Below are 27,590 nucleotides of genomic sequence, written 5' to 3' on the forward strand. Positions count from 1 at the left end.
AAGCTCCTTTGTGATTTTTATAAAATTCTTTACTAATTTTAAGAATTCTGTATCAGTTTCAAATAAACTGCCTCTGAGTAAGCAGTATAAAGCAGTATATAGTCGTCCTCGTCCCTTGGTATCTGAGGGGGAGTGGGCACCCTCTCAGATACCAAAATCTGTGAATGCTCAAGTCCCTTATATAAAAATGGCATAGTATTTCCACCTAACCTACGCACATCCCCCTTATACTTTAAATCATCTCTAAATTACTTATAATACCTAATACGATGTAAATGCTAGTAGATAGTTGTAAATACAGTGTAAATACTAAATAGTTGCCAGCGCACAGCAAATTCAAGTTCTGCTTTTTGAAACTTTATGATATTTTTTTCCCCAAATATTTTCAATACATGGTTGGTTAAATCCATGGATGCAGAACCTGAAGATACGGAGGGCTGACTATACTGGGAGGCTTTCTTTTCATTAGAAAAGGCTTTAAAAGATAGTTTCTCACTTTCTAAAAAAGTTGATGTGAAAAGACATTAAATGCTAGAACACAACTGCTGTAAAAACTCAGAACTTAGACTCTGTTGATTTAGAATGTTTGTTTGCTCACTAAACAATTTTGGATTCAAAGCAAAGATACTGTCTATAAACAGTTTTCTTAAAAATTTACGTAAGGTAGAAGCATAAAGGAAACCCTTTTTCCAATATTTTAGCAAATTAATTTGAAAATATTTCTAATTACAGTTTTGTACCATTGAAGCTAACTTGGACAGGCTACTTAAAATATTCAGTGCTTACTTCAAATTACTAAAAATAGTGAAAAGTAGTAAAATTACTTTTTAAATATTTTATAATTGAGGCTTTCTACTAAATCATATTGAATCCAACAAAACCCTGAGATGAAGACAAAAATGAGTACTAGAAATAAACGTAGCCATTTCTTTCCATCTAGCCTTTGCTGTATTCTTTTATGTGTGCTCTTCATGTAATAACTTTGTAATTATAACAAAAACCTATGAGATATACACTTACACTGTCTCAGTGTTACAGGTGAAGTCTCTGAGATGCAGAGAGAGTCAGCAGTTTGCTCAAAGTCAGTGGGATTTACTGAGTCTGGAGCCTACAGCCCCTCTGCCGCTGGAGAGGACCGAGCTGTGGGCACCGTGAGAAATGAGGGAGACAGAATTTTGATTTAAGTTCTGCTCAAGTCCTTTTGTATGTAATCTAGTGTTGTTAGATCCAACAAAGGTTTTAAAAGGCTGCATACATACATGTATACATGCACACATACATACGTAAAAAGCTTCACCTGATGCATCTGAAAAAACTACCTGGTGTTATAATAAAAATTTGAAAGGAAGAACTTTTTACATTATTATTATTCCAAGATTTATTCTCTTTTGTTGATCTCGTGGTAAGTCTTCATTTGGGGCAATGGCACTTTTATTTCTTTGACTTTGTTAGCTTCTGGGACTCTCTATTCCTTGATATGAACTGCAGTGGTCTTTTTCGCTTAGGTAATTTAAGTTGTCATCTTTTGATGAATTTATTTAAAGCTAAAAGCTTTTTCTCTTCTGTGAAGAAAAAGAAATTATGGTTAAATGTAATGATTCATAGGGACACTGTCAGAAAACCACTCAACAGTGAATTGACTGATGGTAACGCGGTTTTTTTATGTTTAAAATTAAAGTTTATAATTCTGTGATATTAATTTATTGTAGGATGTAATTAAAACCATTGTACAAAGTGGTGGCATCAAGCATCTAGTTACCATGGCAACTAGTGAACATGTAATAATGCAGAATGAAGCCCTTGTTGCTTTGGCACTAATAGCAGCTTTAGAATTGGGTAAGTACCCCAGTGACAAACTTATTTTCTCCTATTTTTATCTTGGATGAAAGGAAGCACAGGAGTGGAATAGAAGTCAGACAGAACCTTGACTAGAAGCATTTTGCCAGTGTGTTTCTGTACCCGTCTGGATCTGAGTATATGTAAAATCATATTCTATAGATTGTCACCATAGCTGTCCCCTTTGGTTGTTCTTTTGGTAACATTTTTAGGGTAATGCTTTAAGGTTAGTTTGACTCTTAAATGATACCTCAAAGTTTAGGCACTTAGGGAATACAGAAAACATTTTCAGCAGACCTCATGGAGAAGTGAAACAATACTTAGAATACAACAACAAGTTTAGGGTTTGCTACTCTTCCAGACACCCAGACCTTCTCTTCCATCTCTACTACTGATTCTCTCTTACTAACCTTCTCCTATCACCATGGTTTCTGTTGCTTTACAGCATTGCCTTCATTCTAAATTCTCACCTTTTATGTCACTCTTCTGTGTATTTACGTTCAGAATTCCCCCAAAGCAGAGTCTAAATGATTCAGGTAGTTTCTCTCTAGCAGTAGCATTCCTGTTACTCAGAATTCTTCAGGAGAAGCTAGCTCATAGGCATCTAGTTTATGGGTAGCAACTTTGTCTCTGGAACCAAGCTCTGATATGCAGTCAGCTGGGGACAATCACAGGCACATGGCCTGTGGTAAGGCCTGAGGTTGCCTTACATAAAGGAGGACTATAGACTTAGTAGGCATGTCCTGTTCGGTTCAAAGCCGTTCGGGTAAATACTGTTAATTGATCACCTCGGTTCCCAGTGATGATTTTTGTCCATAATTCTCACCCTGGGGCAAGTGGACCCACCAGGCCTTATCCCAGGAAGGAGAAGCCAAAAGATAAACATGGTATATCTCCTTCAGTGTCAGATTGACTCAGATTTCAGGTACGAGAGATTTGAATTTTTGTCCTCTTAAGGGATTATAAACTTTAAAACAATTTATAATTTTTTAAAAATCAGGTATAAGTAGGATGTAAAATTTTCTTGAACTTTAAAGATAGAAAACGTCAAGAAAATATATGTGGCTTTGGTCACTAACTTAGGTTAAAGATGCTGTGATTTCCTCCATGGTTTGGGTAGATGATGAGTCTGTCCAGAGGTCCAGACACCTTTAAGGGGGGAAGCTATGATGAAGAGGTGAGAGTTGGTGAGGACATTGAATACCAAACGGGGTTCATGGCTTGATTTTTAAAAATGGCTTAAAGTGATTGATAGAGCAATTTCAGAGTATCCTTGACTTCCTTTCCTGGGGTGAATCTGGTCTTGTGCCCTTCATAACTAGTATCTTCTAAATAGGCTTTAATTTTGTCTGCTTCCTGATAGCTGAGCATTTGCCTGAGTCTGTTTACCTTACCACAGAACTATATAAAGTGACAAAACATAATCATATTTGTTGTTGGCTGTTGTCACCTAGTGTTTCCTAGGCTCCTTGAGCCTAAGATTTAAAAATAAGGTCATACTACCTTTTTAATATACAATACACTTTGAAAACCATATTTTTCCAAACTTGTATCCTTACAGGCTTTTAGATATTATTAAGGAATCATTATAAAATTTTTGTATGATAATAGTATTAAAGCAACATTTTAAGAGTCCTTATCCTTTTTTTTTTTTTTTTTTTTTTTTGATAATTGTAGATTCACAAGCAGTCATAGGAAATAATACAGAAAGATCCCTTGTACACTTTGCCCAGTTTTGCCCAGTGGTAACATTTTGCAAAACTAGTGTAACATCCCAACCACTGATACAATGTACCTATCTTATTCAGACTTTCCCAGTTTTACTTGTACTCACTTGTGTGTATGTTATATTCAGTTTATCACCTGTGTAGGTGTCTCTGAGCAGTTCTAAGACCACAAGGATTCTCCATTTATAACCACATTCACCTACCTCCTACGCTGCTCCTAATCCCTGGAAACCACAAATCTTCCCTTCATTTCTAACATTTTTTTTCATTTCAAAAATATATAAATGGAATCATATAGTATGTGACCTTATGGAATCGGCTTCTTTTGCTCAGCATAAATCCCTAAAGAGTCATTGATTTGTGTGTCAATAGTTCATTCCTCCTCATTCCTGAATAGTATTTTGTGATATGTATGTACCACAGTTTGTTTAACCATTCACGTATTGAAGGACATCTGGGCTGATTCCACTTTGGGATTTTTAAAAATAAGGCTACAGTGAACATTCCATGTATAGGATTTTATGTAAACATAAATTTTCATTTTTCTAGATAAATGCCTAGGAGTTACTAGATAACTCCTGGGTTGTATGGTAACTTCATGATTGATATTTAGAGAAACTGACAGACTGTTTTTCAGAGTGGCTATACCATTTTACATTCCCGCCAGCACTGCATAAGTGATCTAATTTGCTCTGTCCTCTCACCAACGTTTAGTATTGTCCCTGTTTTTTTCTTTTATTTTAGTCAATCTGATAGATATATAGTGATATCTCATGTAGTTTTAATTTCCATTTTTCTAATAACTACTGATGATGAACATCTTTATGTGCTTATTTGCCATCTGTATTTATTCCTTGGTGAAATGCCTATTTAGATCTTTGCCCATTTTCTAACTACTGAGTTTTGAGGATTATTTATATTCTGAAAGTCCTGTAGTTTTACATTTAACTCTGTGATCCTTTTTGTATTAATATCTGTATAAGATGTGAGGTTTAGGTCAGGGTTTCTTTTTTTTTTTTTTTTTGCCTATGGATGTAATTGCTCCAGCACCATTTATTGAAAAGGCTGTCTTTCCTCAACTGAATTGATTTTGTACCTTTGTCAAAAATCAGTTGCGCTTATGTGTGTGGGTCTACTTCTAGGGTCTTCTTTCAGTTCCTCTGACCTATGTGTCTGTCTCTCCACCAACACCACACTGTCTTGATAACTGTAGCTATACAGTGACCTTCATATCAGGTAGAGGAATTCCTCCCACTTTATTCTTCTTTATCAAGATTGTTTACCTCTTCTAGGGCCTGTGGCTTTCCATATAAATTTTAGTATAAGCTTATCTATTTCCTATGGAGAATCATCTTGGGATTTTGATAGGAATTGCAGAGTCCGATTCTCTTAAAGATACATGCTGAAATACCTGTGGAGGAAATTGTGTGATTATAGGATTTGCTCCAAAATTATTTGGGATGGGTTAGAATAAGTGGATAAGACTAGAGACAGAAGATACACAGTTGGCCATGATCATTTTTGAAGATGGTGATAGTACATAGTGTATCATACTATCTTTTCTGCTTTTGTATGTTTAACAGTTTTCATAATAAAGGTTTTTAATTGCCTCATATTTAAAGGAATGTTTTAATATTGAATTTTAAGCCTAAACTCCTGAAATATCTACTGAAGTTTAGATCTAAATACCCTTTTAACAAGGTCTAAATTTAATATTGTATATCTATGTCATTATTATTTATCAGTCCCTTTTGAAAGGTTTCACATTATCAGTTTCTAGAAAGGGAAGTAGTATTTAGCCAGATTGTACCAGGTTCATACCCAGTGAATATAACTGATACTTCGTTTCATGTTCCAGGCACTGCTGAGAAAGATCTAGAAAGTGCTAAACTTGTACAGATTTTACACACACTGCTAGCAGATGAGAGAAGTGCTCCTGAAATCAAATATAATTCCATGGTCCTGATCTGTGCTCTCATGGGATCTGGTACGTATTTCTTCTGTCATTTGATATTCATCAACATATGGTTGACATTAAATATAAAATAATAGTAAATGGTGGCTTTGGGTTTTAAAACATTAGAAATTATTTTATGGAAGATACAGGATTACTTTTACACTACAAATACTCCCAAAAGATTCTTAGTAATGAAAAGTATTATATAGCAAATATAGGCAAAAGTCAATGTTAAAAAATTAATACCTTTAAGTTTCATTAACCCTAAAATATTTTATATAAAGAACAAATTCTGATTTTGTATACCATGATATTAGCTAAGGAGTTTGTTCAAGAAATCATTGGCATATCTTGTTATACATTTCATGGACCACTTGAAAAGAACATGTATCCTGCTGTTATCGAGTGGTGAGTTCTATAAATGTCAATTAGATGTTTTTGTTTGGTAATGGTGTTTCTGTATTCTTGCTGATTTTCTACTCGGTCTGTCAATTTTTGAGAGAGGGGTGTTGAAGTCTCCAGCTCTTATTGTTGATTTGTCTGTATCTCCCTTCAGTTCTATCAGGTTTTGCTTCATATATTTTGCAGCTCAGTTGGTAGGTGCATACACCCTTCCTAGTGGATTTACCTTTCTATCGTTATGTAATGTTCGTCTCTGTCTCTGGTAGTTTTCTTTGCTCTGAAGTCTACTTTATCTGATATTAATATAGCTACTCCTACTTTCTTTTGAATAACATTCACATGATCTTTTTCTACCCTTTCAGATTCAATCTGTGGTATCTTGTATTTGAAGTGTAGGCAGCATATTGTTGGGTCATGTTTTTTAATCCACTCTGTCATCCCCCCACCTTTTTTATTAATGCTTAAAGATTACATAATTCCATCCACAAAGTTGGTTATCATTATTATTACTACCATTTGTTAGACAAGGAAACCAAGACTGTGAAGGAAGTAAGCAGGGACATTGCAGTGGTGCTGGGTGAGGAGTGGTGAACATAAATTGTCCTGTCTGGTTAGTGACAGGCACTTTCAAGGTGATGGTAACAACCAAAATGATGGGCAGTAGAGGGGGTGGGTGTCGGGAAAGCACCTCTGGTCGTGAGCCTTGATGGGCAGAGTTGGGTTTCTAGGTGGACTTTTTTGTGCACACACCAAGGGTGGATATGTCTCCTGGGGCAGGCTCACCTTATCCAAGTACAAAACCAGAATGGTAGTTTACTTATATATAATGAGAAGTATGCCTGCCACTGATCTCAGAACACCCCAAGTGCACATGTCTGGCTCATTGACTCCTTCAGGGCAGACAGGCATCAAGGGTTGCTTGATGAGCTTTGATCTGAACAAGGAGAATTAAATTAATGGGCTGTGTAATAGCATCAGGTCAAAGTGGTTTGATGCATCTGTCTCTGCAGCTGCATCAGCTTTGCTAAAGGAACTGGAAGCATGGAATCCCTTGGCTTGAGGCTCCATCTTTTTGGATGTTGCTGGTATGGCTCTGTCTGCATTGCCCACAGTAATGTTTTCTGTTCTATGCTGCTGTACTGACGAATGCCCCAGTAACCTCTGCTTTGCTTGCATTCTTTGAGGTAATTGTTGATACTTTCCACAAATCCTGCTTGGGCAAACCCTCAAATGTTCTCCTTTACAAAGAGTTCATCCATTCTCATTTTGACCAATAAACAAATGGTCAAGACACTCTTGTGTTAAGTCTTTAGTTAAGGAAGTATTTCCTTTGGTTATTTTCTGAATTTTTCCAGGGCCAGTATTTTTAGTGATGCACTGTTAGAGAAAAATAGAAATATTATTTGGGTAACTGGTAAGATTTTTTTTTTTTTTTACTGTAATAATGATACCCAAGTTGGAGAGCAGTGGGAAACAAAAAGTTTGTGTGTTGTTTAATCAGTAAGCAAAAATCATTTACTATTTCTTTGGGTTTTTTATTATTATTGTAGTTTTTAATATTTATTCCATTTATTTAAATTAATTTTAAAAAGTTCACCCATTTCTCCCAACCCCAATCCCTGCCCCCTGCAACCACCAATCTATTCTCTGTATCTATGAACTTGGTTTTTAGATTCCACATATAAGAGAGATCATATGGTATTTGTCTTTCTCTGTCTTATTTCACTTAGAATAATGCCCTCAGGGTCCAGCCGTATTGTCACAAATGGCAAGATTTCATTCTTTTTATGGCTGAATAATATTCCATTATATACACACACCATAATTTCTTTACTCATTCACGTATCCATAGACATGTAAGTTGTTGCCGTATCTTGGCTTTTCTAAGTAATGCTGCAATGAACATGGGGTGCATATGTCTTTTCAAATTAGTGATATTTCCTCTGTATACATTTAGAACCACATTAGTGTTATAATTTTTGTTTTCAACCATCAAACATAATCCAGAAAACTCTTGAGAAAAGGAAAGCCTATTGTATTTATCTATATGTATTTGCTATATCTGTTCTTTCTGATGTTCCAAAATTCCTTTTTTTCCCTTTCTGTTTAGAGAACTTCCTTTAGCCATTCTTTTAGGTTAGGTCTGTTTGTGACAAATTCTCATTTCCTTTATTATTCCTTATTTATTCATTTTCGTTGAGAATATCTTGATTTCTTCTTCATTTCTGAAAAATATTTTCTCTGTGTATAGAATTCTGGGTTGACAGTTCTTTTCTTTCATATGAAAAATGTTGTGCCACTTTCTTCTGGCCTCCATAGTTTCTTATGAGAAATCTACTATCTCACTGTTTGTTTTTTCCCTTGTAGGTAAGGTGTCATTTCTGTCTCAAGACTTTTTTCTCTTAGTTTTCAAAAGTTTGAATATGATTTGTCTTGGCATAGATTTCTTTAGGATTATCCTGTTTAGGGCTTGCTCAGCTTCTTGAATCTGTAGGCTTATGTCTTTTGCTAAATTTGGGAAGTTTTTAACCATGTTCCTTCAGGTACTTTTTCAGTCCCACCTTATTTCTCTTCTCCTTCAAGGCCGCTAATGACATAAATGTGAGCTCTTTAGTTATATCCCACAGGTCCCTGAGGTTTTGTTCATTTTTTTTCCAGTTTATTATCTCTCCATTGTTCAGATGGGGTAATTTGTATTGCTTTAAGTTCACTGATTATTTCTTCTGTCTTCTCCATTCTGTTGTTGAGCCTATCAAGCTTTTTGTTGCAGGTACTATAGTTTTGAGTTCTAAAATTTCTATTCTCTTCTTTATATCTTCTGTTTCCTTGCTGTGATCTCATTTGTTTCAAGCATGTTCATAATTTTTCAGGCATTTTCTTAATGTAAAATATACATATAATTTGCCATTTGAACCATTTTTAAGTGTACAGTTCAGTGGATTAAGTACATTTATATCACTGTGCAACCATCCCCACCATTCATCTCCAGACCTTTTTCTTCTTTCCAAACTGAAACTCCATACTTTTTAAACAGTAACTCCCTAATCACCCATCTTCCCAGCTTTTGGCAACCACCATTTTATTTTCTCTCTTTATGAATTTAACTACTCTTGGTACCCCATGTAAGTGGAATCATACAATATTTTTCCTTTTGTGTCTTGCTTATTTCCCTTAGCATAATGTCTTCAAGGCTCATCTATGTTGTAGCATGTGTTAGTATTCCATTCCTTCTTAAGGCTGAATAATGTTCCATTGTTTGTATATATTACATTTTGTTTATCCATTCATCCATCAGTGGACATTTGGGTTATTTTCACCTTTCGGCTATTGTGAATAATGCCACTGTGACCATGAATGCACAAATATCTGTTTGAGTTCCTGCTTTCAGTTATTTTGCTTATATACACAGAAGTGGAATTGCTGGATAATACAGTAATTCTATGTGTAATTTTTTGAGGAACCACTGTACTGTTTTCCACAGTGGCTGCACCATTTTACATTTCCACCAGAGGTGCACATGGGTTCCAGTTTATACATCCTCGCTAATATTTGTGATTTTGTTTTGATAATAGCCATCCTAATGGTTCTCAGGTTGTATCTTATTGTAGTTTTGATTTGAATTCCCCTGATGATTAGTGATGTTGGGGAATCTTTTCATTTGCTTATTGGCTGTTTGTTTGTATATCTTATCTTCTTTGGTGATATGTTTATTCAAGTCCTTTGCCCATTTTTTATTTGGGTTGTTTTCTGTTGTTGACTTGGAAAAGTTCTGTATATGTTCTGTGTATTAAATGCTTATTGGATATATGATTTGCACGTATTTTCCCCTATTCCAAGAGTTGCCTTTTCACTGTTGTGTCCTTTGATACACAGAAGTTTTTAATTTTGATGAAGTCCAGTTTATCTATTTCTCCTTTTGTTGCCTGTGCTTTTCATGCATAGCCAAAAGATCATTACTAAACTCAATGTCGTGAAGTCTTCCCCCTATGTTTTCTTTTAGAATCTTACAGTTTTAGCTCTTATGTTCAGGTCTTTGATCTATTTTGAGTTATCTTTTGTATGTGATGTAAGGTAAGGGCCCAACCTCATTTTTCTCCTGTGCATATTACCAGCACCATTTGTTGAAAAGACTGTCCTTTTGTCATTGAATGGTCTTGACATCCTTGTCGAAAATTATTTGACCATATATATAAGGGCTTATTTCTGGGCTTTCTATTCTATTCTGTTAATCTCTCTGTCTTTATATCAGCACCACACTGTTTTAATTATTGTAGCTTTGTAGTAAGTTTTGAAATTAGGAAGTGCAAGACCTCCAATTTTCCTCTTTTTCAAGATTGTTTTAGATATCTGGAGTCCCTTGAGATTCCATCTGAATTTTAAAGTGGATTTTTCTATTTCTGCTAAAAACGTTGGTTCTGGTTTCATTTTTTGTATTTTTTTAGCCTTTCCACTATGTTTATTTTTATTTTATTACATTGTAATGAAACTGATTATTTTTATTATTAGTTTTACCATTATACTCTATTAGTGAATGTTTTATTTTTTATTTTATTTTTATTTTATATTGGAGTATAGTTGATTAACAATGTTGTGTTAGTTTCAGGGGTACAGCAGAGTGATTCAGTTAGTTATACATATACATGTATCTATTCTTTTTCAAATCTTTTTCCCATTTAGGTTTTTACAGAGTATTGAGCAGAGTTCCCTGTGCTGTACACTAGGTCCTTGTTGGTTATCTATTTTATATATAGTTGTGTGTATATGTCAATCCCAAACTCCCAGTCTATCCCACCCCCCTCCCCGCCGGTAACCATAAGTTCATTCTCTAAGTCTGTGAGTCTGTTTCTGTTTTGTAAATAAGTTCATTTGTATCTTTTTTTTTTTTAGATTCTGCATGTAAGTGATATCATATGATATTTGTCTTTCTCTGTCTGACTTATTTCACTTAGTATGATAATCTCCAGTCCATCCATATTGCTGCAAATGGCATTATTTCATTCTTTTTAATGGCTGAGTAATATTCCACTATATATATGTACCACATCTTCTTTATCCATTCATCTGTCAGTGGACATTTAGGTTGTGCTACATCTTGGCTATTGTAAACAGCGCAGCAGTGAACATCGGGGTGCGTGTATCCTTTCGGACCATGTTTTTCTCCAGGTATATGCCCAGGGCTGGGATTACTGGATCATATGGTAGCTCTATGTTTAGTTTCTTAAGGAACCTCCATACTGTTCTCCATACTGGCTATACAAATTTACATTCCTGCCAACAGTGTAGGAGGGTTCCCTTCTCTCCACACCCTCTCCACCATTTATTGTTTGTAGACTTTTTGATGATGGCCATTCTGACTGGTGTGAGGTGGAATCTCATTGCAGTTTTGATTTTCATTTCTCTAATAATTAGCGATGTTGAGCATCTTTTCATGTGCCACTTGGTCATCTGTATATCTTCTTTGGAGAAGTGTCTATTTAAGACTTCGGCCCATTTTTTGATTGGATTGTTATTTTTTTTTTTTTGATATTGAGCCACATGAGCTATTCGTAAATTTTGGAGACTGATCCTTTGTCAGTCGCATTGTTCGCAAATATTTTCTCCCATTCTGTGGGTTGTCTTTTCGCTTTGTTTATGGTTTCCTTTGCTGTGCAAAAGCTTTTGAGTTTAATTAGGTCCAATTTGTTTATTATTGTTTTTATTTCTATTACTCTAGGATATGGGTTGAAAAAGATATTGCTGTGATTTATGTCAAAGAGTGTTCTGCCTATGTTTTCCTCTAAGAGTTTTATAGTATCCAGTCTTACATTTAGGTCTTCAATCCATTTTGAGTTTATTTTTGTGTATGGTGTTAAAGGATGTTCTAATTTCATTTTTTTACATGTAGCTATCCAGTTTTCTCAGCACCATTTATTGAAGAGACTGTCTTTTCTCCAATGTATAGTGTTGCCTCCTTTGTCATAGATTAATTGACCATACATGTGTGGGTTTATTTCTGGGCTTTCTATCCTGTTCCATTGATCTATATTTCTGGTTTTGTGCCAGTACCATACTGTTTTGATGACTAGCTTTGTGGTATAGTCTGAAGTAAGGGAGCCTGATTCCTCCAGCTCCGTTTTTACTTCTCAAGATTGCTTTGGCTATTTGGGGTTTTTTTGTGTCTCCATACAGATTTTTCGTTCTAGTTCTGTGAAAAATGCCATTGGTAATTTGATAGGGATTGCATTGAATTTGTAGACCGCCTTGGGTAGTATCATCATTTTGACAATATTGATTCTTCCAATCCAAGAACATTATACAGTATATCTGTCCATCTGTTTGTGTCATCTTCGATTTATCTCATCAGCGTCTTATAGTTTTCAGAGTACAGGTCTTTTGCCTTCTTAGGTAAGTTTATTCCTATGTATTTTATTCTTTTTGATGAGATGGTAAATGGGACTGTTTCTTTCATTTCTCTTTCTGATCTTTTGTTGTTAATGTATAGAAATGCAACAGATTTCTGTGTATTAATTTTGTATCCCGCAGCTTTACCGAATTCACTGATGAGCTCCTTGTCTTGTTCCTGATCTTAGAGGAAATGCTTTCAGCTTTTCACCATTAAGTATGATGTTAGCTGTAGGTTTGTCATATATGGCCTTTATTATGCCCACTTTGTAGAGAGTTTTTATCATAAAAAAGGGTGTTGAATTTTATCAAAAGCTTTTTTCTGCATCTATTGAGATGATCATATGGTTTTTATTCTTCTATTTTTTGATGTGGTGTATCACAGTGATTGATTTGCATATATTGAAGAATCCTTGCATCCCTGGGATAAATTCCACTTGATCATGGTGTGTGATCCTTTTAATGTATTGTTGGATTTGGTTTGCTAGTGTTTTGTTGACGATTTTTGCGTCTCCGTTCATCAGTGATATTGGCCTATAACTTCCTTTTTTTGTGGTATCTTTGTTTGGTTTTGGTATCAGGGTGATAGTGTCCTCCTAGAATGAGTTTGGGATTGTTCCTTCCTCTGTGATTTTATTGGAATAGTTTGAGAAGGATGGGTGTTAGCTCTTCTCTAAACATTTGATAGAATTTGCCTGTGAAGCCATCTGGTCCGGGACTTTTGTTTGTTGGGAGTTTTTAAATCATAGCTTCCATTTCAGTACTTGTAATTGGTCTGTTCATATTTTCTGTTTCTTCCTGGTTCAGTCTTGGGAGATTGCACCTTTCTAAGAATTTGTCCATTTCTTTTGGGTTGTCCATTTTATTGGCATATAGTTGCTTGTAGTAGTCTCTTATGATTCTTTGATTTTCTGTGGTGTCCATTGTAACTTCTCCTTTTTCATTTCTAATTTTATTGATTTCAGCCCACTCCTCTGTTTTTTCTTGATGAGTCTGGCTAAAGGTTTATTAATTTTGTTTATCTTTTCAAAGAACCAGCTTTTAGTTTCCTTGATCTTTTTTTATCATTTTCTTTGTCTCTATTACATTTATTTCTGCTCTGATCTTTATGATTTCTTTCCTTCTACTAACTTTGGGTTTTGTTACTTCTTCTTTCTCTAGTTGCTTTAAGTGTAAGGTTAGGTTGTTTATTTGAGATTTTTCTTATTTCCTGAGGTAAGATTATATTGCTGTAAACTTCCTTCTTAGGACTGCTTTTGCTGTGTCCCATAGGTTTTGGACTGTTGTGTTTTTGTTGTCATTTGCCTCTAGGTATTTTATGATTTCCTCTTTGATTTCTTCAGTGATTCATTGGTTCTTTAGTGGCATATTGTTTGTTTAGCCTCCACGTGTTGTGTTTTTTACAGTTTTTTTCTTGTAGTTAATTTCAAATCTCATAGCGTTTTGGTTAGAAAATTTGCTTGATAAGATTTCAATTTTCTTAAATTTACCGAGGCTCGCTTTGTGGCCCAACATGTGATCAGTCCTGGAGAATGTTCCATGTACACTTGAGAAGACTGTGTATTCTACTGCTTTTGGATGGAATGCTCTATAAATATCAATTAAGTCCATCTGGTCTGATGTGTCATTTAAGGCCTTTGTTTCCTTATTGATTTTTCTGTCTGGATGTTCTGTCCATTGATGAAAGTGGGGTGTTAAGGTCCCCCACTATTACTGTGTTACTGTCAATTTCTCCTCTTATGGCTGTTAGTATTTGCCTTTAAGGTGCTCCTGTGTTGGGTGCATATATAGTTACAATTGTTATATCTCCTTCTTGGATTGATCCCTTGATCATTAATTATATAGTGTCCTTCTTTGTCTCTTGTAACAGTCTTTATTTTAAACTCTATTTTGTCTGATATAAGTATTGCTACTCCAGCTGGTTCTGGTTTTATACCTCAGTTTTATCAAAATAAACACATCAGTTTGAAGGATGCTAATTACATAAAACTTACTGGACTTACTTAAGAGGAATCCTGTATTTTACTGTAACTGAAGTTAAATAGAGCAAGAAAACCAGAAAGAGGAAGATAGATAGATAGTAGGCTCCTTTTTAGATTTCCTATCACAGAAATTTGTTGAAAGGATGTGAGGTAACAACCTTTTTATTTGCCACAAAATTAATTTGAAACAGATCTAAGATTTTTCTGTAAGTATTGGACTTCATATTTGAACCAATGATAGGGTTAACTAAGGAGTGTATAACAACCTTGAGATCATACAATGAGCTGTGTTTTAATTATAACTCATTACTTTAATCAACCTTTGACTGTAGAACTTGACATCCAATTTATTTTTGTAAAGGGTCTCTGATTTTTTTATCCTAACATCCCTAAAAAAGACATTTCTAGGCTACTGGTGTGTCTTCTTTTTCCAGAATTGGTCCTAGTTTTATAACTCAGTATCATTTAAATAAGCATTTTGGGTGTATGTTTTAGGTTGAGTGTATAGTAAGAAAGATTAGAACAACCTAATAGAAGCATATCTGTTGCCTTGTTTTTGTCTTCCAGAATCTCTACACAAGGAAGTACAGGATTTGGCCTTTCTAGATGTTGTATCCAAACTTCGCAGTCATGAGAACAAAAGTGTTGCTCAACAGGCCTCTCTCACAGAGCAGAGACTTGCTGTGGAAAGCTGAGAACTACCCCTCCCTGATACACCTCTCATTTCCCCTTTGTCCTCCATCCAGCTGCCTCTTCTGCTTCATTTTCTTCCATATCACTTGTGCATGCGTGTAATGTTCCAATGCCAATTGAAGAACTGCTGTAGGTACCTGCCCAATAAGATTTCTAAACCCATAGTTAGTGTGAACATGAATTTGTCAAAAACAAGTCTCCACCCCATAACTGTTTCCTTGTATTCCTGTTGCTTGAGCTACATTAAGTAGAATGTGCATGTTGTAGTCCTATGATGATGATGTAAACTTGGTACTACACAATGACTTGCTCCTCATCCTTGGTAGACTACATAATAATGTACTGGTAAATTAGAAACGAATGAGAATGCAGCAGGATCTGACTAGCTTATGAAAGATGGAATTGAATAGTAAAAATAGCTCCATTTATTGGTGCTTGGAAAGCACAGTGACCAAAAAACCTGTATGGCTGCTTATTCATTAGTCTTACCTACTAATGTCAAACCCATGGTACCTAGAGTTAAATAAAGTCCAATGCTCTCGCTCTTTACCCTCTGGTTTCTTCTTCTTCCTTTGTAGACTCTTGAAACTGCCACAAACTTGGCAAGACTTCCTAAGGTTTTTTATGTCATATTTAATTGGCCGTCATCAGTAGCCTGATGTTGAAAACGTTTGTAGTTTTCAGCATGAAACTAAGGGGTTGAAGAATATTACACTAGTACATCTTGTTTTTTGCCTGTATTTTAGATTCTGATATATGTACAGTTTCACCTCAGAATTTCTTCCGTCAGTTAATCAACATTGTTCAACACATGTCTTTAAAAGTCACTTGGCATTTGTTTTCAACTGAGAAAGTTGAGTACAACTCTTTGGAAAATGGATTTTTTTTTTTTTTTCTGTTTTTCACCATTCAGCTTGAAAGCAAGACGTTTCCTTGGTCTTTTAGCCCTTTTAAATTTTATATGAGAACTAGCAGGGCATATGAAAAAAGATTGTCTAGACTAAAGAAAGGAAGCAGGTCATAAAAGCCATAGTAGCCAGTCCAGTTCATTCTGCACATGGCCTCATCCCGGTAGCTGTTAGAGTTTCCCACCTCCACTTTCCACAGAGAACTGCAGTGGATCTTAAAGCCTATCGGAAAGTGACGGTGCCAAGTGCCAAGACTCAAGAGGTAAGAAGCCCCCTTGGCAGAATGTAGTACACTCTTCACTGCTACCACCACACCAAACGGGTCTTAGAGCTTTGAAACACATGAACATCCCTGTGACATACCTGCCTTCTCCGAATGCCCAAGTGTGACAGATACTGGCTGAAAGGTAAGGTGGGCTCCTTGCTCTCCAAAATTGATGCTGCACATCTCTGTGGGGTGACCGAAGTTGGACTTTTGACTCTGAAATAGCTGTAATTCGAGAAAGTTAAAACCCCAGTGGAGGTAAAGAACTTTTTGACTATTCCCTTTGATGTCCAAGAAAAGGACGATTATTGTGAGTGCTTATGCTACATTTACTGTAAGAATGATCTTGTTCATTGTCTTCTCCTGGGCTGGATAGTGGACTATATTTTATTTTAGATTTTGAAAGACATCTGTAATGTTGCGTCATAGGCTGTCCATATTAATAACTAAATAAACAGTATATAAACTGTAATGACATCATGTGGTTTATTTGTATATTTTACTTCTATTTCCAGCTCCTAGAACAGTGCCTGCTCATTGTTGGTGCTCAGTAAGTATTTGTTGAATGAATCCCTACTTCCATGAAACGTCCAGAGTGCCTGAACTATTTCTAGACAGATTGATAGAGAAATTGAGATGTAGGTATTTGTCTGACTTCAAAGAATTTTTCTTTTTTGATAGTAGGATCTGTCTGTATTGAAAAGCATTATATAGAAAACCTCGGAACAGAAGCACGGACTTGAGAAAAGCACGGACTCGAGAAAAAATACTGTCTGGGCCAGCTGCCAGCAATCAATTTGCTGATATGCTAGGAACTCGCATCTTCAGCAAAACAAAATGCAATTCAAATCACCGGTTGTTCTGCGGCGTGACCAGACCAGAGGCTGTGCCCTTACAATGACAGGGCTCCAGCAAACTCGGTGATGCGCTGCTGTGCCGTGGCAGTGGGTGGGAGTCCACAGACAGTACCGTCCCTCTCCTACTACTTGGTCCTAGTTTTAGAGACCACCTTTACGTTAGTTTGCTACTCACTAAGAGTGCATTCTAAGGGAAAGGTGGGAGGAGCCGCACAACAGAGCTTTCATTACCACTTTGTGCCAGGACTAGAGCATAGATGAAAAGCAGAAAGGCCAAAACTTAGAGGGAAGAAGATGTCTGAGTGAAATGCACTGGAATGTCCTCCTTTCCTCCCTCCCAGTCCCATTAGCTCCTTGGAATCTTGCTAACCACCCACCCAGAGTGTAACTTCACTGTGCTCAAAGCAAAATTGATTAAATACTGGCCCATAATCCTGTGTCTTCCTTGATAAAACATGCTTTGAGCATTCTATCTGATAACAGTGGAGATGTGGAACAAAATTTTTCAGTTCTAATACAATTTCCTCTTGGGTGGAACAGAATGCTCTCAGATATAAGCATTAGTGTGAAGTGTTCTGAGAAACCCCTGCATGTGAAGATTTCAAAAAGAAATACTCTTTGGTATCATTAGAAGGCTTATTATCTAATTCTGTTGAACATAAGGAGTGAAGATGTCTATTACTCAGGTGAGCATTACCCTTTGTATCCAGCTGTTAATAGAATCAGTAAGCTTAAAAGACACTTCTTAACTCTAGGAAGCCATACATTTGAATCATACAAGTGTCTATTAAAAAGCACTTAATGATATCCGGGGTGAATCTTCATGGCTGTAACCAGGAAAATTGAGGGTTTTTTTTTCACAGATGTGATCTCTTAGTTTACATACAAAGATACATCATTATATGCCATGTGGCGTCACAGATATGTTTTAAAGGTCTGTCTTACTAAAATGTTGTGGCAACTATTTGAAAAGTGTGATAAATGGAAAGAGTAAGGTCTCTGGGTACTGCCTCTTCCATAGTCACATCCTGGTTCTATTACTTGCTACCTATGTGACCATTGCCAATTACTTAAACTCTCTGGGCCTGTTTTCTCATTGAATTTAATAATTCCTCCTTCCCGGGGTTTTTGTGACAATTCAAACTTTCAGAGGTTGACGGTAAAGCTGGAGGGAACTGCGACATCTTATGGCCTAAACTATATTCCCCACCTTCCCCCTACAGGATTCCTGGCTAAAGGAATTCAGAGAACAAAAGCCAAATAGGAGAATTAGTTCTAGAGAGATAGATAGAGAAATTGAGATTTAGATATTTGTCTGACTTCAGAGAATTTCTTTTGATAGTAGACTCTGTCTCTATTAATAGTGTATTAATAATGTATTAATAGTGTCTATTAATAGTTTGAGGAGCACGCAGTTGTCCTCCATACAGAGTGCATAACCTCTTACCTCCTTCCCCTGAAACTGAGATGGCCAGGTGGGCAGAGAAGGCCTTTCAGTGTAGCTCCCACTGTAGTACTTCCTCTTCCTGTCTCAGACCTCTTCATCTGTAAATTGGTAATAACAGTACTAGCTCAGTGATATTAGCTTTTATTAGTATTATTACTAAGTCAATATAGATAAAGCTGTAGTAGTGAGTTTTTCCTCAGTATAGAAACAAAACAATCCCCCCTTCCCATTTTCAGTGCTGCCACCTATTTATCAGTATATATAAAATATACCTTTTTAATATACATACTTCTCATTATATGTCTTTCATCTTTTTCTTATATATAAATGCTGTGTGTTTTGCATAAAGGTTTATGGTAACTGTGCTCTGAATCCTGTAATAGAATCCACCCATTTATCATTATGCTTCTTGACTAGACAGGCAGAGCCCCTTGTTGGAGGTTTCCAGGGGTAAGCTGTTATTAGCTCCTTGTATGCCGTGAATGGTAAGCTACAGTATTTGAAGGAAAAAGTGAGCTTTGCATGGAATTTATGCTCCTAAGTTCAATTTATTTATTCTTTCCTTCTCAGTTGACTTTTTGAAGTTCATTATTTCCTTATCCTTACTTTGTTTCTTCCCAGAAAAACAAACAAACCCTTTTACCAAATTGAGCTTTTTAGCCATGGCCACAGAGATTGTAATCTGTCATCATTTCAGAAATGGACAATATGCATCTGTCTGCTATTTATAACACTAGATAGACATTTAATATGGCAACAATTCATTTATATACTGGAACCAATTATAATTAGACCAAACTTAAGCCAGGTAGGAACTGATGCCTGGGTTCTCCTGACATTCGTTTCCTCAGTCCCTGGCTTTTCTACTGCCTGATGTCACATTTGTCCAAAGAGAAATGTAGAGCCTCCCACTTCCTAAGCAAACTGGAGGATCAGGGTGATGTCTTCTCCCAAGTGGTTTTAGTGGGTTCTCTGATCCCCAGCATTATGAATGCAGCTTTTAAAGAGTAAAAGTGGAGCAAGTAGGATGGTTAAGCCATGGATACAGGGGCTCAGGGGAGAAGTGACTTGATTCAAATACCATCTACAATCTAAAAAAAAAACCTTCGTTTTCACATTCACCCCCAACCTCAGAGCACATTCTTAGAACTTATCCATGACTCAGAGATCTGTGGTTTTGCTGGTAGGCATGTGTGCAATCTTATATTAATCTGCTTAACCATACAAAGGTAAAACCACATTCCGTGGTGTGTGGAACTTTATAGTGTTTAGTTGGTGTTGGTCACATATATAGAGAATTTTCTGTTTCAGGATTAGGTTTTAAGAAAATTAACTAGCTAGGTTTTTTAATCTTCATCAAGGAAGTTTAAAGCCTAATCCTGTCATACTTTGAAGCCTCTTAGTCTCAAGTTTGGGATTTATTTTAATTAAATAATTCAAAAGATCTTTATTAGATTTCTGTTATCTCAAGATAAAAAATTTTAAAGCTTTAACCCAGATTTCCAGTATATAAACTTTATATATATTTTTAGAAGATCTGTGGTTGGATTTAGTGTTCCTTGAAAAATTAAAAATAGAACTACAATACGATCCAGCAATTCCCCTTCTGTGTATTTACCGAAAGAAAACAAAAACACTAGTTTGAAAAGATATATGCACCCCTGTGTTCTAGATATGGAAGCAACCTAAGTGTCCATCAATAGATGAATGTATGAAGAAGATACAGTGGTGTATACAGTCTTACCTTGATATCCACTGGGGATTGGTTCCAGGACCTGCCTCAGATACCAAAAATCCATGGATGCTCAAGTACCATAGTTGGCCCTCTGTATCCATGGTCCTGCATCTGTGGAATCAACCAACCACAGATTGTGTAGTACTGTAGTTTTTATTGGAAAAAATCCACATATAAGTGGACCGGTGCAGTTGAAACCTGTGTTGTTTAAGGGTTAACTGTATTTACAATGAAATATTACTCAGTCATAAAAAAAGAGTGAACTCTCAGCATGTGCAACACCGTGGCTGGATCTAGAGGATATTATGCCAAGTGAAGTAAGACAGAAAGACAAACACCGTATGATTCACTTATACTTGGAATCTAAAAACAACAAAAACAAAACAGAAGCAGACTCACGGATACAGAGAACAAACTGGTGGTTGCCAGAGGGGAGAGGGGTATATAGCTGGGTGGAATAGATGAAGGGGATTAAGAGGTACAAATTTCTAGTTATAAAGTCACGGGGATGTGATACACAGCATAGGGAATATAGTCAATAATACTGTAATAACGTGTATGGTTACTAGACATGGTGATTATTTCATAATGTATTTAAATGTCAAATCACTATGTTGTACACTTGAAACATTATATTGTACATCAACTGTACTTAAGTTTTTTAAAAATCTGATTTTCAAGTATACTTGACAGATATTACTTACTATTGCAGTAGTTATTTTGTCATTTATTGATTCCCAGGAATCCTGAAGGAAAGAAACTCAAACTATACCCTCAGATTACTGTCAAAAATAAATTCCTATATGAATTCTCACTTTGAATTTTATAACCATATCTACTTTAAAATAGGCCTCCCTTCTAGCCAAATGGTGTTTTTGTGGTTTTTCTGGTTCATTTTTAATGAACTGTCATACAAAGAACAGAGCGAAGCCTGCTGGGAAGCTGGCTACACCCCTGCCCTTAGGGTGTGCGTGCCTTCAGATGAAAAACCCCTGCTCCTTTGCGGACATTTCACAGAGCTCTCCTGCGGCCACCATCACCCCACCACCAGGACCAGAGAAGGTCAGCTGCCTTTGATCTTGACCGCTCTTCAGGGATATCTGCTCTGCTTCTTGGTGCTCCCTTCTTCCCCATGTCTAACATAAGCACATCAGATGAATACCTGTGATTACCTAGAACTTACGAAGGAGGTAAAGGTTGAATCATACTCTTAAGATTGCAACCCAACAGTAGAAGATAAAGTGCTGCCCTAATCAGAGTGAACCACGGGGAGGAAATATTAACCAGAGCGGCTTTGATTTTAGACCCATCTCTGCAGGAACCCAAAACAGTCCCTAACTTCAATTGGTGCCAACAATCTGTACACAGTCCCTTCACCCTCACCCTCCGTTTTGTTATGGTTCTAGAATGTAGCCCACTCTCCACATGCCTCTCCTATAATGACTTCCTTTTTCGTGCAGGTAAGTATGGAAGGAGTTATTAATGACTCATATTCCACTCTTTTCACCCACACCCCTCACCCCCTGGTGCCCAGTAGAAGTTAGGGGAGGTGACACTTTGAGCTAAGTGACCATTGGTCACCAATGGTCTAGCAAAGTGACCATTGAGCTTCATAATAGGACAATCTACACAATCTGTTAAATCCTCTGCTTCCCCCTCTCCTACCCCTTGCCCTCTTGTTCCCCTTATCAGGATCACTGTGAGATGCAGGGCCTTCCCCTGCACTGACCAAAGAAAAGCAAGAGATGGAAAGCAGAGATTACCTGTACATCTGGATGTTTATAACCTGACTGGGTAGTCCCTTACTCTGTAAAATGCAGGCTTCGTCTGATGCAGTTTCGGAAGGATGTTCTGGCGTGCTCTCCACAGCAATTGCCCTGCGTGTGTGCATATTTTACATAGTTGAAGTGTTATGCCACACGTAGCTACATCCTTTTTTTTCCACTTACACAATAAGCATTTTTCCACATTACTAAGAACTCTGTTTCATAACCTCATTTTTAATGGCTGCATATTCTCCAATTACATGGATGTACCATAATTTACTTAGCCATTTCCCCACATCTGGACATTAAAGACATATTTCAGGTTTTGAAAAACAAACCTCAAATGCTAAGTCATGAGCATTTGCAGATGCTCAACTAAAAACATCTGACCTGTAAGTCCCCTCTGCTTTCTGCCCCTAATCCTAAATTTAAAACTCCATTCCTTTCTCCTTCAAGAGTCCTTATCAATTTCTCAATTCAGCCTCTTTGTACCCTTCCTGATCCACTCGTACATTTGTCACCTCCCGGACACTCTGCTCCTGCAAAGTTCTTGCTGGTCTCCTAAGGGGACCCACGCCAAGGGGTAGTGGCGTCGCAAGGGTGGGGCGGCTGCACGTCCCTCCTGGCATCCGGGCCTTAAATCAGCTATACCCACTCACCCTTCACCAGCGCCGCTTACCAGGCGTCTCAGAGAGGGCCTCTAAAAAGAGGTGGCGCAGAGCGCACCTCCAAGTGCCCACTGGAGCTGGTGTTGAGCTAACTGGAGTCTCACTGCCTCTTAGCCCTGCCATCCACCACTCCCAACGCCTCTGCACCCGCTGCCAAGCCTGTGAACTGCCGTTCTGATGGGTTCCAGGTGATGAGCTCGCTCCAGGCACCGCTCACATGGGGGAGGAGAGAGGGGAGGGGGGCCTATTCTTCCACAGGAGTCCTCGTTCAACACTCCCGAGGCATCTGTGACCTGGCTAACCCGTTTCTTCCTCTAGAGACCAGGGCAAGCTGGGGGCCCTCATACATCTTTGTTTGCTCCACATGGTATTTTGAAAAAAAGAAGAAAACGAACAGCTGTAAACACTGAAATTTTGGATGATTTTGCATAAAAATCTAGTCATTTGCCTTTTACAAGGGGGAGAGCTGGCGACCAGGCATTCTGCATCCCAGGAGGGTGCCGTGTGGCTGTGACCCTGTGCCCTTGGACAGGGCATGCGTCTCCAGCCTGTCAGTCCCCACCTGGCCCACCTCCCCTGTGCCCCTCAACTCCACAGCCCCCGGAGGCCTGCGTGGCTTCACCCTGTGGAGACCTCGCGTGTAGTCTGTCTGCTTCCAGAGCAGAAGGGGTGGGGATTTTTAGGGGAAGAGAAGCAGCGCCACGGGAAGGGCCTTGTCAAACAGAGGTCCAAATACTTGACCCCAGGGCATTCTTATGACCTGTGCAAACTTGGATTGTTTTTATCCCCTCAGAGAAAAGACTCGACACTCTGAAGGCCAGTGACAGCTGCAGTCTGACTGTCAAGTGTCAGGAATATCGGAAACCCAAACAGCTGTAAGCCGTGCCCACGCCCGTACCCACGCCATCCTGCTGATAGGAGTGGGCTGGTGCTGACCTTCCCGTCCCCTCACACGGCTGGCAGCACCCTGAGGGGACTGTAGGAATGCAGGACATCCTCCCTTGGCTGGATCAGAAATGCAGCCCTTCTCCTGAGGCCAAAAGTATCCTCCCCATCCCCTTTATCCCATGATTCAGGAGCTCTTATGGAATACGGGCCCCTGCTAACCCAAGCGATTGCACTCTGCTCTTGGAGAAGCAGAGAATTCTAACACCTGCCAAACTCCCGGGATAACGTGATCAACCACAATTTCCTCTCTGTAGCCAACACTTCAGATATGAGTCTCCTCATTTAAAAAGGCTCATACAATTAAAAGTTTCAATCCACTCTCGGCCGAAACACCCGTGAAGAGAAACAGCCTGCTCCTAAATGTTTCACTGATGTAACGCACCGAAGGAGAGTATGTCCCTTGTGTCCCCCAGAGTGAGGAGGACGGGGCAAGTCCCCACGCCCCAGACCGCCAGCGATGCACAGACCAGGAGCTGAAGTGCGGCTATCGCACAGGAATGGTTGTCAAGCCTTGTTTTCTCTAGAGGCGACTAACCCAGGACCAAAAAATGCCAGAACTCCCCACCTCCCTGCCATGGTTGAAGAGGAATATAATATCAATAAGAGACCCAAACAAACAAACAAAAATGCCTTCAGTTTCTGAGAAGACAAGGCAGAGCATGAAAGAGAAAGAGGAAGGAAAAATCATTCAGGACTCAGGACATGAATGTCCACAAAGTCATCGGACACAGGAACAATGGGCCTGGACAAAAGCTCACGTTGGTAGGACCAATAAATAAAGAAACTACAGATTAGCAGGTGCAAACTATTATGTATATGTATAACTGAATCACTTTGCTGTATACCTGAAACTAACACAACATTGTAAATCAATCTGTACTTCAATGAAATAAAATTTTTTAAAAAGAACAACACAAAGACAAAAAAGAAAAGGGACATCTGTCTTTAGGGCAAATATTGCAAGTTATTTACCCAATATCCAGCTACCCCTTCTACCCTATTTACAGAACCCCAATTTTGTTCAGGAGGACAATGTACCAAGCTTAAAATACTCCAATTCCCCGGCTTTCCAAGTTGGTGTTACCACTCTATAGAAGTTCATGGGAAGGGCGTCCCTTAGTAAACAAAAAGGCAAAGACCTTCTAGAAGGCCTTTGGCCCTTCACCCTTTCACTTTCTTCCTTTTCCCTACCTCAAATGTTGATATGGGCCCCACAGGTGCAGGAGCCCTCTTGCAGCCAGGAAGTACGAACATGAGAATGAAAGCCTCCACATTAAGCACAGTGGAGCAGAAAGGTGGAAAGAACCTGGATCCCACAATGAACCAAAAGATCAGCCCTGTACTGAGGAACCTTAGATAATGCAGGAGACTCACACCTACCTGTTTAAACCCCTAGAGCAAGGTATTCTGTTATTTGGATCGGAATGAAACCTTGATTCACATGGCTAGTCACTAAAGCATCAAGACCTCCCTAGAACAACTTTTTGTGCTTACAGGTTATGGCCACAGAACTCAGGAAAACAAAGCCCAGAGGACTGAAACAACTGGGGCTACAAGCTTTAACCCTCAAAGTTCAGAAAGACGCCAAACAGCCTGACTTGCTGACCTAGCAGCCTTCCTCACTACACAAAGATCTACTGAGCACGTACTGTGTACATCAGGCACCATGTTGGACGATGGATAGAACAAGGAGATAGATACGTTCCATTGGGGGAGAAGATGAGAAACATATTTATCTGACTACCATAGTAAAGCAAACAAGTAAGGATATTAACTGACATATAAACAGAGTCATAGGGGTTCTGTAGAGAGACGACTCAGCTCCGAGCATCCTGGAGCAGCAGCTACTTGTGAAAGCAGAGTAGAAGTAAGAGATAAGGAAGGAAAAACAGAGCAGAGCAGACCAGATGGGATGGGGCCTTAGACATTTTAACTTGTTATTATGTAGTGGAAAACCAAAGTTTAAACAGACGATTGGCATATTTGCTTTATGTTTTGATCTAGAACCAGAACTATTGCTAGTGGAAGAGAGACTAATAGCAGAGATTCATAGGTAATTGTGATGAGTTCCTAGTGTTGGGAGACAATTCTCCATGGGTGTCTCATGTTTCTATACTTCTGTGAAGAGCTTTCATCTCAAACTATCTCTTCGAGGATGTTTATGTAACAGCCTTGTAAGATAGAGATAGTGTCTCCTTCTGAGGGCAGGGGCAGATTTTTGTACTGTGGGAGATAATAAAGATAACACCTCCCTCGGGGCAAAGTTTGGTCAGGATTGCTTGCAGACTCCTTAGAAAGTTGGGGGATACCTGGGAATTCCCTGGCGGTCCAGTGGTTAGGACTCTAGGCTTTCACTGCTGGGGCCTGGGTTCGATCCCTGGTCAGGGAACTAAGATCCCGCAAGCCGGGAGGCACAGCAAAAAAAAAAAAAAAAAAAAAAAAGTTGGGGGATTGCTGAGCTCAGTGCACCTTGCAGCACAGACACTGTGTGCAGTAGCCACCTGGGTCACTGTCCTCTGAGGGACTAGGGGCTCAGGAACTATCACAAACATGAAACTCACACCATCTGCAAGGCCGTCCTTTGTCTCTGACCCAAAAGTCTCACACCTCCTGTGGGCATTGGTGAAACTGAGGCAAGCTAAGCAGTTAGCCTGTGAGAAGGGTAGAGCCTCTGAGCCTTCACGGTTCTTGGTACTTGAACTAGGACTAGAGAGACGGAGAAGGTCTAAGATACGTGTGTGTGGTGGAGACTGGAATCAAAGATGATTCCCAAATGTCTGCGCTGGGAGACAGGGCAGAAGACAGTGGGGATGTGAACTGAGAGGAGGAACGAAGGAGGAGCAGCGGCCTCCTGTAAAGGAACACAAGCTGGGCTGAGGTGCTTGGGATCTTGAGGAGGAGACGTCCAGGGGGCACTTCCTCATTGCAGCTGAGCCTTCACTACAGGGGCTGCTCCACACACCAACGGAGCCCCTCAGCACTTCCTAACTCACATGGCATTGTGTCACATCGGAGTCCCCAAGAGACACCAACAACAGACCCCTTTAAGAAAAGAAAAACGGGTCTTCCCTGGTGGCACAGTGGTTGAGAGTCTGCCTGCCAATGCAGGGGACATGGGTTCGAGCCCTGGTCTGGGAAGATCCCACATGCCGCGGAGCAACTGGGCCCGTGAGCCACAGCTACTGAGCCTGTGCGTCTGGAGCCTGTGCTCCGCAACAAGAGAGGCCGCGATAGTGAGAGGCCCGCGCACCGCGATGAAGAGTGGCCCCCGCTTGCCGCAACTAGAGAAAGCCCTCGCACAGAAACGAGGACCCAGCACAGCCAAGAATAAATAAATAAATTTTTTTTAAAAAATGACTTGAGAAAAAGAAGTCTTTGAAATATTCAAAAATAACTTAAAAAAAAAAAAAAAAGAAGTGATTTACCCAAAACTTACAGAATCAAATCTTTGGAGCTGGAGCCTGGGCATCTGAATTTCTTAAAGCTCCAAAGGTGATTTCCGATCTGCAGCCAGAATGGAAAAGCATTGTTCTATTAGAATGAAAGGCAAGCAAACTTTCCTTAAAGTCCTCAGAGAGAGGCTGACCTAGCCAACAAAAGGGTCATCATCCTATTTGGGCAAGCAGGAGGCCATTTACTGCATCAGTAACCCAGGATTACTATTCAACTTCCATCCTTTTTGAGGCCCCTCAGTTCTGACCCAGGGACCCATTATCACTTGCCAAGTAAACTGCTGCACTTAGAGCAAGCCAACTTCCTGAGCTGTTCAACTCCAGATGTGGTCTATGGTAGACATCTCCCAGAATGGTACCCTGAACTACCTGGAATCTATGCTGCCTGACACGTCCTCTGGAGAAATCATCTGGATACCCTCACGCTTGCTTAGTCTTACTGGGCACAGCCCGGAAACAACCATCCACCACGGCAGCCTGTCCTCCATCACCCTGATGGAAGGCCTAGGCATCAGGAGCCTCTTGCTGATAGTCAGGGGCCCTGAGCATATCGAGAAGGCAAAGGG

General features: G+C 38.9%; 1 protein-coding gene and 1 long non-coding RNA gene across 11 annotated transcripts in view; one reads left to right on the forward strand and one right to left on the reverse strand.

Moving 5' to 3' along the window:
• RAP1GDS1 (Rap1 GTPase-GDP dissociation stimulator 1) overlaps window positions 1-15,527 on the forward strand; it is a 163,446-nt gene extending 147,919 nt beyond the window's left edge. For all 10 annotated transcript variants that reach the window (XM_082461733.1, XM_082461729.1, XM_082461732.1 and 7 more), the window contains 3 exons: window positions 1,710-1,836; window positions 5,422-5,550; window positions 14,853-15,527. In XM_082461733.1, the coding sequence (XP_082317859.1) occupies window positions 1,710-1,836; window positions 5,422-5,550; window positions 14,853-14,980 (384 nt within the window). In that variant the 3' untranslated portion in view covers window positions 14,981-15,527. The remainder of the gene's footprint in view (window positions 1-1,709; window positions 1,837-5,421; window positions 5,551-14,852) is intronic.
• A 316-nt stretch (window positions 15,528-15,843) lies between these two features.
• Window positions 15,844-26,545, reverse strand: LOC309660826. Its single transcript, XR_014263651.1, has 2 exons — window positions 21,954-26,545; window positions 15,844-20,301 (listed from the first exon to the last, which is right to left on the reverse strand). It is a non-coding gene; the product is annotated as an uncharacterized lncRNA (long non-coding RNA).
• Window positions 26,546-27,590: the final 1,045 nt, after the last annotated feature.

Source organism: Balaenoptera physalus (genome assembly GCF_965194825.1).
Source record: "Balaenoptera physalus genome assembly, chromosome: 5".
NCBI classification, from domain to species: domain Eukaryota; kingdom Metazoa; phylum Chordata; class Mammalia; order Artiodactyla; family Balaenopteridae; genus Balaenoptera; species Balaenoptera physalus.